The 12,589-nt window shown below is 46.1% G+C and overlaps 1 protein-coding gene across 9 annotated transcripts in view; it reads left to right on the top strand.

The window, feature by feature from the left end:
- Positions 1–12,589, top strand: part of TSPAN5 (tetraspanin 5) — a 169,197-nt gene that overhangs the window by 147,680 nt on the left and 8,928 nt on the right. For 4 of the 9 annotated variants that reach the window (XM_027599699.2, XM_027599703.2, XM_027599701.2 and 1 more), the window contains 3 exons: positions 8,147–8,293; positions 8,427–8,477; positions 12,310–12,480. In XM_027599699.2, the coding sequence (XP_027455500.1) occupies positions 8,147–8,293; positions 8,427–8,477; positions 12,310–12,480 (369 nt within the window). Of the gene's footprint in view, positions 1–5,049; positions 5,318–5,369; positions 5,706–8,146; positions 8,294–8,426; positions 8,478–12,309; positions 12,481–12,589 lie in introns of those variants that run through there. The other 5 variants (XM_035726288.1, XM_035726289.1, XM_027599700.2 and 2 more) reach the window with 3 other exon arrangements.

The raw sequence follows: 12,589 nt of genomic DNA, 5'->3' as shown, positions 1-12,589 counted from the left end.
AGTTGCCCTGGGCTCGAACCCGGCTCTGGCACGTTCTCAGCTGGTGAGCTGGCAGAGAGCTCCGTCCGAGTCTGTTTCCTGCTGTGGACAGCGGTCCTGCCCGGTGCGCTTATTGTGAGGGTGAATCAATCCAGGTAGCCCAGTGCCAGGCAGAACACGTGCTCAGTAGTGTAGCTCTTGTGTCCCTTTTCTAAGCCCACCTGGATCACCCCAGAGCCGACCAGCTGCTTCCGTAACATCCACCTGCTGCCCAGGTTTCGAGCTTTCTAAGGACGCAAATGACCGGGGCCGTCCTCTGCTCAGAATGCCCTCTCCTTCAAACCCAGCTCCACCCTGCCGACGTTAGCCTGCTTTCACCACTTGTGGCACTCACGCGTAGACCTGTCCGTGAGCCAGATCCTGTCCCTTTGTCTCTGCACTTGGGGACATCGCCTTCTGCGCCTCCGCTGTGCTGCCCAGCACCCTACTCACCTGTCTCCCCACTAGACTAGCTCCTGAAGGTATCACAGGGCCTTCACTCCGAACACCCATGACACACGCAGTACCTGTCACCTCTCGGGTGATCCCCGGGATAACTGAATGACTTCTATCTCTGGGGCCCTAGAATACAGTGATCACCTGCCACTAGGCTGTTTGCTTTTTTTTTTCCACTTCAGTTTGGGGGGGGAGGGGCACCATGATCAGAGCGTCTATTCTATATTTGGGTTTAAACTTTATACTTAGGACCATTCCTGGGTTTGTATTCCATCATCAGAACATGCATGTGAAAGCATCTGGGGAGTGGCCTGGCAACAGGCTGGATTTCTGAAAAGTGACACTTTTGCCTGTGGCTTGTTTCCCTGATGAGGGAAGCAGTCCCTCACTCCGGGATGGCGTTTCTAGCCTGTGAGTGGCACCAGTGGGTGGGACCTGGCGCAGCTGGCTGCCCTGCCAACTGCTTGATTGCAGGATTTTATGGAGGCCTGAAAGATGACTGTCTCTCCTCCTCTCCCTCTCCCCAAAGCCATTTTTTCAAAAAGATTTTATTTAGTTATTTTGAGAGAGAGTGCGTGCGAGAGAAAATGCACCTGCGAGAGAGCGGGCCGAGGGGCACAGGGAGAGAGAGTCTCCAGTGGACTCCCTGCTGAATGCACAACTCTGTTGGGCTCCATCTCTTGACCTTGAGATCATGACCTGAGCCGAAATCAAGAGTTGGATGCTCAACCGAATAGCCGCCCAGGTGCCCCATGGTCATGGTCATTTTTAAGCTGTAAGAAGGGATTACTTAAATTTCACCGATGACTTTTTTTGACAGGAAAAACTAGGAAACCACATGCCTTTAAGGCAGCTGGCCTTCCTTTAACCTTGCGTCTCTTCTCCAGGCCCTCAGTCCTGCTGCGCCCACAACCGTACACCCCCCTGGACTGCTCAGGTTCTTTACCTTCCAAGTCCTCTCTCTGGACTCTGCCACAGTTCCTTAGGCAAATGGCTGTTTTGGGTGTTGGCAGAGTGGCTTTGCTTTGCAAAGCAAAGAGATCTCTGATGAGTGTTAAAGGAGCAGATTTCTCTGCGGCCTTGTGGTTGCAGCTTGGTCTTCCTGTGGACAGGTCTTCCTGTTGAAAGCTGCATCTCTAATTCTCCAGGGCGCACACGCGCACACACACACACGCGCGCACACACACACACCGCCCAATCTCAGGAGCTCATTTTCTTTACAGTGTTCTGTCTTGTCATCCCAAGTAGGGAAATGCTTCTCTCCTTTTTACTCTAAGAAAAGCTGCTGCAAGTTCTACCCCAGTAGGGTCTGGTTTATGGGGGCGGGGGGGGGGGTGGTTATCAGGACCCAGTCCCATAAATCTCAAAGGGGTCCATCTGGCCTGGCTGTGGGTGCACATTCCATGTGCCTGTCTCTTTGTTTCTCATCCAGCAATTGGAAGGAATGTGCTTATATATGCCAAAGCAGAAGAGTCCCAGACCTTAGGGGCTTATTAATGCTATTTTTGCATTTCTTTTCTGTGTGGGTTGAGAGAAGAAACTGAAGCTTGCCAGGTGGCACACAGGGGACTCTCTGAGCTGGTGGTGGAAAAAACCACAGACACTCCTGAGGTTTATTGGTTTGAAACCCTTCTGGAGCTTTGTTTGCCTTTTCATTTCTGCACGTGCATAGAAGCCTTTTCCAAGAAGAAATAGTTATACTCAGAACATACTCATTTATTGCAGAAGCATGGGTGAGAATCTGCTTCAATTTCAGAGCTAGTTGAATGAATGAGGTGCTGAGGAGGAAGAGGTCGGAGGGAAGGTGGGCTGGTTTTTCACATTCTTACCAAGACATAATAGTGTTCACCAGACCACTGATGATGATATCCCACAGGAAGGAGGACGTGGTCAAGTATATCTGGAATGTCACTGTGGAGCAGTGAATCTTCGACGACCGGTGCACCAGTTGTCTCCTTGGCAGCAGAGGCCTGCTTTCCCTGGTTCAGGGTGCCACCATCTTGGCAACATGGCTGCTGACTGCTCAGTGTGCTCATCACTGTTGACTCACTTCTCGCTGCTCTTTTCTCCACTGCACCACTTCTGTGTACTCTTAGCTTCTACCCACTCGTGGCTTCTGCCTACTCATAGCTTTTGCTTACTCAGGGCTTCTCTCTTCCGCCTTTACTTGGAGTGTCTTTAGGTGACTTTCCATTCCCCAGCAAAGAAGATCTGATTGGCAAGTCAGTTACTGCCACCTCTGTTAGGCATATCATCAGATATGGTCGTGGCTTTCCTTAAAAGGGTGAGGCAGAACAAGTACCAGAGCAAGATGGATTCCTCTTTAGTGCAGTTGGGTTAGATGCCCCTCCTGTGTTGCTTCAATAGCATCTGATGTCTTCTTCTTGGCCCAATAGGATAGTGATGATAATGAGAATGGTGATAAATTTTTATTGAATTCTGCTTTTGCACCAAGCACTTAGCATAGTGTTTGAATTTACTTGAATTATTTCCTTCATCCTCATGACGTGGGGGACCATTTCACTGACGTGGAAATTGAGACTTAGGCAGGTTTGGTAACTTGCCCAAGAACACAGAGGTCGTAGGTCATGGAACTGGGATTCTGGACGAGGTGTCTGTTAAGATGATCTCTTAAAGGCTGTGGACTGATATGCCAAGAGCTAGCTGTCGAAAAGCCAATTTGTGGAATGGCTAATTTGCTGAATATATTTGTTGTTTTTCAACTTTTTAATGGTTGGTTGGTATTCCTTTTGTCTTTGGAGCGGCACTTTACATTATGGTCAGTGTGTTTCTGCCTCTGCTGCAGCACCCGCTGTAGACCTGGGGATGCTGATTGAGGGGCATTGGACCGTAGATTCAGGAACGTAGTGTGAATGTGAAGAGCTCTTACAGGCCAGTTTTCATTAATATGATCTCACTGATAACAAAGAATGTATGTGTAGGAAATCCCGCTATATTCTTGAGCCTGTAGTACTTGAATATGGTTTTCTTGTGACCTGCCATCTTGGTCTCTGGCTTTCCCGTTCTCATTCTTTCTCCTTCTCCCCGTTTTCACGTCAACCCAAGCAGATGGGGAAAGGAAGAAGTACATGTGGCTAATTGTCCTGCGTCTCATCCATTTATCTTCATTCCAGTTAGACTCAGCTTCATAGCATGATATTTTCTGACATTATACACAAAGTCCAGTACCCTTGCCGGGCTTGAGTTTCCAGGGCTCTGCCTGCAGGATCCTTGTAGAAGTACAAGCACATACTCATGGGCTGCAAATAGCAGGCTGTGTGTGTGTGCTTCCCACAGAAGCAGCGGTTCCGGGTACAGGGGAGAGTAGCCAAATGACATTTTGTCTGTTCGTTCGTCCGTCCTTCCTTCCTTCCTTCCTTCCTTCCTTCCTTCCTCTCTTCCTTCCTCTCTTCCTTCCTCTCTTCCTTCCTCTCTTCCTTCCTCTATTCCTCTCTCTCTCTCTCTTTCTCTCTCTCTTTCTCTTTCTTTTTCTTTCTTTTCTTTTTTTTTCCCCCAACAAGTTTGAGTTCTAAAAAGTTGATATTTAAGCCCAAGGACTGAACATTCACGTTTACTTGGAGAATTGGAGCTTAAATCGTGTATGATTTGTCAGTGACGGAGACAAAGCCCCTAAGAGTTCCATCCAGAACTCATTTCATTAACGATGCTGAGGTGATAGCGAGTCAACAAGAAGGAAGACTGTTTACACTGGCTTAATTGCTCCGTTGACTGGAAGTATCAGCCAGCTGAGTATAGGGACCATATCAAGTCCAACACCTACCTCTGCTCCTTTTCTGCTCCCCATTGCACCCCCAGAACTTTTTTTCCAGCATAAAGTGTGAACTTCCAGTGTTGGTCATGTGTGTGTGTTATGAACCTGTGTATTTGCCCACGAGCAGCACTAAAGGCCTAGTTTATTCAGAGCTGTTGTCAGGTTGTGCAGGATTCCTCAGATGCAAATGCAGACCCAAATAGAACCCCCTTGTGCAATCAAAGGCAGTGTATTCTAAGGATTTTGCAGTGATTCGCAGAACTCCACATCAGGTCAGGGATTATATAAGGCCGACAGGATTTTCCCTCCCTGCCCTTGTTCTTTGTTTCTTCCTAAGCCCAGCTTTCTAGTTCTCACTGCCGGTTGACTTTCTCCACATGGTGAAAAACATAACTGCATGTGGCTGCAGGTTTGGGCCTTTTTATAACTTCAGCCACAAGAGGGAGATGCCTGTTCTGCATCCTGGTGTCCGAGGAAGGCGGTTCAGACTTCTCAACTGTCACAAGGGCAGTGGGGTCATGTGAGAATTGGCAGCTCTGAGGGGCACATGGAGTGCATTTGGGGGAGCAGGAATCCTTAACAAGAAGGGGAAAGTGCTCTTCCGCAAAGAAGAGGGTGGTGCCTTCAGGTTCCCAGAAGACTAGGTGTCTGCTGGTGTTGTTCTTGTGCATTCCTGGGGATTTACCGTGGGTCGGAACATCTATTTTAAATGACTTGGCAGACTTAACTGTAATCTTAGAGCTTGTATTTTTTTTCTTCCGGCTTCTTGTCACCTACAAGCTTTAATGATGATTATTCTTCAGCAGGCATGTTCTAGCACCTCTTACTCATTTGTCACATTGAGCTTAACAAAATTAAAAAGTCCAGTGAGAAGACCCCATCTCTAAGACAACAGAGGCCGAGCTGTCGGCTCCCCGTCATTTTTGTAATCCGGAATCTCTGCTGCCAGGATTATGTTCAGCTCCTCTGTAATCGCTCTGTGTAGTCGGAAGCAGTAAGACTGCTTTGCAGGGGCTCTTGGGAAACATGGCGCAGGTGAAGGAGTGCAGTCTCTTGCTCATGTCCATCTAGGTAAGTAATCCTAATCCCACGGAAAAGGAAAAACTTGGGGTGTGAAGATTTGATAACGACCTGGGTACATTCTGAATCCATTACAAATAAAGTTCTCAGTAGTCTTTTTCGTGCTTTGCAGAATATTATTTCCTCCCAGCACTCAGTATCTGTCTCGAGCCCTGCCTTTTGCCAGAATTTAGGATTAAAAGGTAGAATCTGCAGGCCAGCTAGGCCTGCAAATGATTGTTGTTTCCATGGAAACTGTTGGAGGCCCCTCAATTAAAGCTGCCCCTGTAGGCCGGACAGAGTAAAAGTATGAAAATAAGTTTGTCTGTGAAGCCAAATACTCATCCTCCAAATTAAACCCAGAGAAGACAGATGATCCAGGAATCTACTGACAATTGAGGTCATTTTTTGTTTTTTAAGATTCTATTTATTTGTCAGAGAAAGAAAGCACAAGCCGGGTGGGGGGTGGCAGGCAGAGGAAGAAGCAGGCTCCCCGCTGAGCAGGGAGCCTGATGCGGGACTCGATCCCAGGACCCTGGGATCCTGCCCTGAGCTGAAGGCAGACACTTAATCAACTGAGCCACCCAGGCACCCCAGAGATATTTTTTTTTTTGTAGCCTTTTGGGGTGTAGCTCGGTGTTTGAGACCTAGGTGTGTGTGTTGGTTGGCTGACTTGCTTTGCCAGAGTTGCCCAGATAATTGTCTCTTTTATCCATGACCTCTTTGTGTCCAGCCATAGCTCAGGGAAGAGTGTTTGGGAACAATCTGATCTTTGCTCAGACTTAAGTGTGAGTCACAAAAAGCCCATTAGAAATGGGTGAAATCATAGAATGGTCTTAAAGTTGGAAGGAACCTAAAGGTCATTAAGTCCCAATGTCCCATCGAATTTGGGAATCCCTCTTACGGCACAACCACAGAGGCTTACGGCTTTGGCTCTCCTGTGAGCCCTGCTGCTATCAGAAAGGCCTCTTTGTGATCCAGCCAACATCTCTTCCTGTCACTTCCACCTCTGCTGCCTCTTTTTGGTGCCAGGGAAATGGAGTCTCCTTCTCTCATAGTTAAGTTAACTCTTTAAGTTTTAAGAATGTTATTGTGTACCCTCCAACGTCATCTCCCCCACCCCGCCCCATATCCCTCCCCAGAGTATTCCTAATTCAGAGCTTGGAAATCTAAGAAACACAAGACTGGATCAAACCATTGGTCTAAGCAGTCTCATAAAGGGTGTGGTTGCGTTTGTGACGTCACCTCAGAAGTTAGTGAATACACCCTACATTCCTAACTGCTTTTCTCATCTCTCAACCCTTCATCTGTGACTTTATTAAAACCTTTGGCCTTTCCTGTGAGGTTTAAATTGTACATTTTAAGAGTTCTTTATTTCTCATATGTGTTCTATTATTAATATCCTATTATTGTTTTTAAGTTAGTGCCCCCACCCCCCTGCAAAAGAAACAAAAACCCAACAAACAAAAGATGTTTTTGTCCAAATGATCCTACAACCTTAAAATGAATTAAAACTTAAAACTCCTAAACTCAGGGGTTGGTCCATGCTGACTGGGAAGTGCTGGGAAGCAAATAACATGGTTTCCATTTGGTGGGCAGAGAACCCTGAGGTAGACAGTCTGTTCTAGTTTCAGAAAGTCAATAAATAGCTGTGTGACCTCCAGCAAGTCACCAAGCCTCTCTGGGTTCCATTTTACTTAAAGTATAAAATCAGATAAATAATTTCTGTTCTTTCAGGTTATTGGGAGTGGTTTGAAAAAAATGATTTAAGACTTCACAGCAAGCTATACCATGATACTCTGGGATATTTTGAGAGTTCAAAACAAATATAAGAAAATAAAATATTGATGATATTGGGTATTCAAGACTCCTGTACATTTACAGTTTCAAAGTAACAGTAGTCTGTCTCTATAGGAATGAATAGCAGTATGTACCTTGAATTGTAGAGAAAAAAAATCTCATCATTTCTAACATAGGCTCTGGGTGGTATTTGACATAGTATCACGGTTGAGGGAGAAATTATTTTTGTAAAAAAAATAGCATGTTCATAGAGAAATGAAAGCACTCTGGGTTCCTTTGGCAGGAGAATAAAAGGGTGGAAGGCCAGGGAGTAACTTTGGATTTGTGAATCATTTAAATCTCAGCTTTTAAAAAAAAAAACGTGGTAAGGAAATACCCCTAAGAAGTCAATGTGAGACTGCCATCAGCCAAACCACCCAAGTGGGCTTTGGGGATCTGAGCCTGATAGGGTCTCCTGTGAAGCTCGAGGGTGGATCCTGAGGCATGGTTTTTTCCCTGGAAAACTTTCCGGGGCTTGTGACTGGGACTGGCCACTGTGTCAGCCTGAAGCATCTAGCTCTGCCCTTATTCCCTAAGAAATGCCACAGGCTTGTAGCAGGCACTTGTCTGACACCTGCATGCTCTGGGCACTGAAAGGTGACCGCTCTTCCTAGGTGTTGGGAAGTGTGTTTTTCTTGCACACTGTTTTTTGCCTATGACCACTTATATTTGGGACACAGAAAACAAAGGTAACGTCCACATCTTCTCCCTATGGGGTCTGATGACAGTCTCTTGGGGTCATTTCTTTGCTTTATTCGGTTTTGCCAAAAATACGAACCCATCTAGACCTTGCAAAGAAAGTAGGTTTTTCTGGTGGTTTTTAAAATTAATTGATTGATTGATTGATTTGCAGTGTTTCTTGAGTATCGGTCGTACCTAATAATCCGATTACCTCTGAAGTTTTTCTTTGCGAGGGGGAAAAGACAATTGTAATAATCTTTCCATGTTGAAAAACTGCCCCTGCATCCTGGTGCCCTGTTGTGTTTGCTTCTCTGTCTCCAGGGAGTTCTGTCCAACATCTCTTCCATCACCGATCTCGGCGGCTTTGACCCAGTTTGGCTCTTCCTCGTGGTGGGAGGAGTGATGTTCATTTTGGGATTCGCAGGGTGCATTGGAGCACTACGGGAAAACACATTCCTTCTCAAGTTCGTGAGTATCCCCTTCTGCCTGCCGGCCGAGGGCCAAGCTGCCGTCCTCCTGCAGGAGGACACCCTATCTATAGGCGAGGTGGCTCTGCCACAGGCGCAGTGAAAATATGGCCCAGCTAATGCTTTCCTTTCAGGAGAACTCTCTAGATCACCGCCCATCTGCCCCTCCATGCTTCCTCAGTAATGTAAGTACCACGCCCAACCCATGCCATCCGTGGAGATTTTGTACGGATATATCAGGACTTTGCATTCCAATCCCTCAAATGCCTTTAGACTAAAGTAGGTATATGTATAGTTTTCTTCTTTGAGGTGTTTTTTTCCTCTTCTTTTAAGCACATAGTCAGTAGGGAGCTGTTCATACAGTTGGTTTAGAAAAACCAGACATCAACTCAGTGGCTGTGGCCTGTTCAGATGAAGTCTGTTAAGAAATAGGTTTCGGTGAACATGGAGAAACAGCAAGGGGCACATCTTCCTTCTTCTCTGCCAGTCCAGAGTTTTCCTTTTGAATGATCAGCATAATTTTTAGATCCCTTGCAGGGAGTTGGGTGTGATCACTGTCAGCATGAGTATTTCTGGAGGAGGAGTTTTATCGGGGGCAGATAAGTAATAAAAGGAGAGAATGCGAAGTGAAAGCCTTTCCTTTGGAGAGTCCTTCCAGAGGAGAACGGAATGGCCTGTGTTTCCATGCATGTATCCGGAACGGGTTTGGAAAGTGTAGCCAAAGGTCAGCTGAATATGCCGGTCCGTGTGGAGCTTGGCATTGTGGTGGGCATCCGTGTCCATGTTCTCTGTGCGGCAGCGTCCACTCCCCTTTCCAAACACAGGGAAAGGATGAAAAAAAAAAATCCACCTTCCTGTGGTGAGGAAAGATGGTGGGATTTCTAGACGGTGAATTAGTGTCCTCTCACCTGTTCCTAGAATCCTGCTCAACATCGTCCAGGGACATCTTCGTTTAAAAACTAGAGCATGTCACCAGTCTCCATAGCTGGGGGCGGGGGCAGGGCGTGCTTCTCTTCCCCCGCATTGCTGCCACATCATCCTCTGGCATTTTTCTTGAATATCCCTAAAGAGTGTGGACTCACCATACCGCCCCCAGGATAGCCCGTTTCTTTGAATTTGGGCCGCCCTGGTGCAGATGAGGTTTTGACGAATCTAACCTGAAAAGTCCTATGTTTAACCTGCAGGTTTACATGACTCTGTGGTCAGGGAGCCTGAGGGATCCTTGCTCCTCCGTACAATTGAATGAGCAGTTGGCTCTCTGTTCTGTATACATTGGTCTGTGGTGGGAGCAGCTGGTTTCCCAACACTCCATTGGCCTTATGCCTTATCTCCCAGTTCCCCCTTTTAAACATACACACACAGTTACTTCATTGCCCACCTAATCAAAGACCTGTGGAGTCCCCAGGAGAGCTTTGCCCCTGATCCTCACCTGCCAACCTGGCAGTCTTCTTGGCACGAGATCCTTCTAAATGTGTGGGCTCCCCTCACCCAGCTTTTCTATAGCCTCATCGGGCCCCAGATAATACTTAACCGCTTGCCACTGTTTTATCGGTTTCAGCCTCCATGCCCTCAAATATGGGATCCCCTTTAATGTGATTTACTTGAATATAGTTCGGTTTATGAGAGTAATCCCTTTAATATAATTTATCGTGTTTGTCGTACAGGCAGAAATAGATCCATGTCTCTAAATCAGCACCTTAATTTATAAAGTTCCATGTTGGAAATGAAGAAAATTGTATTGTTTCTCGGCTTTTGAAAATCACAGATAATATTTAAAATGGCTTCTCTGTTTAGTACAAACAATGAAAACTGGCCCAGAATATTCTTTGAGCAGGAGCTATGAAATAGGTAGGAAGTGAATGTCAACATGCCTTTAACAGCCCCAGAGATCTGATGCTGCAAGGCTAGGAGATTTGCTGAGGGAAAATCTGAGAGCTAAGATAATGTGAAATGGAAATGGAGCTTCCTGGTCGACTGAGGCCCTAAGACGAAGCCTGTGAAGTCAGTTTCTGCACCTTTGGAAATGGGGGAAATGAGGTCACCCAGGGCATACAGGTTTCTGCCAAATAATTCGATAAGAATTTAATTTGAACTCAGTTTTTGATCTATATATCATATAGCATTAAGAGAAACTTTACCAGGGTAACTGGAAAATGAGCTTGCCTAAACTTTGTGGTGGCAAGAATGAAAATCGAATTGAAATCCCGCATGACTTCTGTGGTGGTATTTTGGGTGCACATGCATGTGAGCTAGCTATGATTTTTCTCGTTTGTATAGCATGATAACTTTTGTATTTCTGTACCTAATAAAGGGAGGGGAGTTGTTTTATCCTGGGGGGTAGGCATTGAGTAAAAGTGATCTTTTTTTTCCCCTGTCCTTTTTTCTAGATTGAGGAAATCTTACTTTGAAATTATTGGTACCGCTGATGATAGTTTAAATCCTCTTTCTACTGAATTCACCAAGGAGAGATAACCAGGAGGAGGTCTCTGGAACCTGAAGGGCTGAGCTCTCGAGGGTCTAGAATTAGAGCCCAAACCTTGGAGTCCTAGACTTTGCCAGGCACTTATTGCTTTCTTCCACCCCTCCCCTCATGCCCACCCTTCCGGAATGGCACTTGGTGCCCTGGATAAACCCTGGCCCATATACGGAGATCTGATGTGAGATGGCTCCACCCCACGGCCCTCCCCCAAACCCCACCCCCGCAGCACATAAGACCATGGGGTCTTTGGAGGCAGGATTGTATTTTACCCATCCTTGCTTCTGCCAAGCCCACCAAATCCAAGACCTGCTCTGTTAGGGGTCCTTCAGATGTTTGCTGGAGGAATTAACATCTTTTTTTTGTTTGTTTTAATAAATAACTCTGCAGTGTCCTTTGCACCACTCCTCCAGCACATTTTTCTCTCGGTTGGCTGCTGGATGTCTGCTTGCTGAGCGGAGAAACAGACAGCTTCGGCCCCCTCTGCCTCCTCAGCCCCTCGCAGCCTGTAGCCTCCATGGGCTCTGCTGCACACCTGTGGCCCCAGGGGCTCCCTTTCTGTCCTTGTCATCAGAAGCTGGCCTGGTCCTTTACAGCCTCATTTCTCATAATCTGTCTCAGCAAAAAAGTTGGGAAAGAGTAAGAGTGTGGGGGTGAGAGGAAGTGGAAGGAACCGTGGGTGTGAACGGTACGTTGATGAGGGCTCTTCTGAGTCTTCAAGATGAAAGGGAGATTTCTCCAGATTTATGGGCAGTCACCATGTTACCCGTGGCCCCAGCCTTCCCGTGTAAATTCTTGTCCGCGTCAGCCAGAAGTCTGCCTTTGGCTGCGGGTTGATGTTATTTAAAATCTTCCGAGACTGGTATTTACAAAGAAGGGTGAGCCCAGCTAGTGTTCCTAAGAAAACTTTCACCCCAGTTTTCATGATGGGAAATGATTTTCATGTCTTCGTCACCCCCGCCCCCGACACACACACACTTCCTCTTTGACCGCCTTGTCTAAGATGAACACATCTGCCATTTTACCCCCTAAGGTAGTTGCAAAGGGGATTTAAAGCAGTGTCTAAATCCAAAAAAAAAAAAAAAGAATGTATTGCATACGGAATCAAGGCCATAGTAACAAATGACGGTCGATCTTAAAGTACTGGGTTAGCTTCTCTTTCAACATTACGAGAGCTTACTAGGGGTAGGGGCGGGTCGTTGTTCAAGAGTCTGGCGGTGCATGAATCCAGAGGTCATTAGGCCTTAATGTGGGTCTAATGAGAAATTCCTTTTATCCATGTTTGCTTATAGGCTTTGTTGTTTAATTACCAAATGGACCACAAGAGCCCTTAAAATGTGATTATGAACGATTTTTAAAAAAAATCCTTTCTTGGAGTGTAATATTCTGTTAATGAACCTTAAGAAACTGAAGATTATCTGCTTTGGACGTGTGTAACAACCCAATGTAATTACAAACTTTTTTAGAAGGGACCATTTATAACTATATATGATCAAAATAGCCCCTTTAAAAAACTGTTCTCTCTGTGTCTTTTGTCTTAGTTTTCTGTGTTCCTGGGAATTATTTTCTTCCTGGAGCTCACTGCTGGGGTTCTGGCATTTGTTTTCAAAGACTGGATCAAAGACCAGCTGTATTTCTTTATAAACAACAACATCAGAGCGTACAGAGATGACATTGATTTGCAGAACCTCATAGACTTCACGCAGGAATATGTAAGTTTAAATTTGGTTTATTTTTAAGTTAAAAGCCTTCTCGAGGAATGAACGTCACTCCTGGCTTCTGCCTGCGCCAGCTGGAACCTCCCTCTGACTTTGCCACATG

The sequence above is a fragment of the Zalophus californianus genome, chromosome 2 (assembly GCF_009762305.2).
Source record: "Zalophus californianus isolate mZalCal1 chromosome 2, mZalCal1.pri.v2, whole genome shotgun sequence".
In the NCBI taxonomy this organism is placed as follows: domain Eukaryota; kingdom Metazoa; phylum Chordata; class Mammalia; order Carnivora; family Otariidae; genus Zalophus; species Zalophus californianus.
Note: the sequence above shows the minus strand (reverse complement) of the source record. Positions and strands in the feature narration are given on the sequence as shown.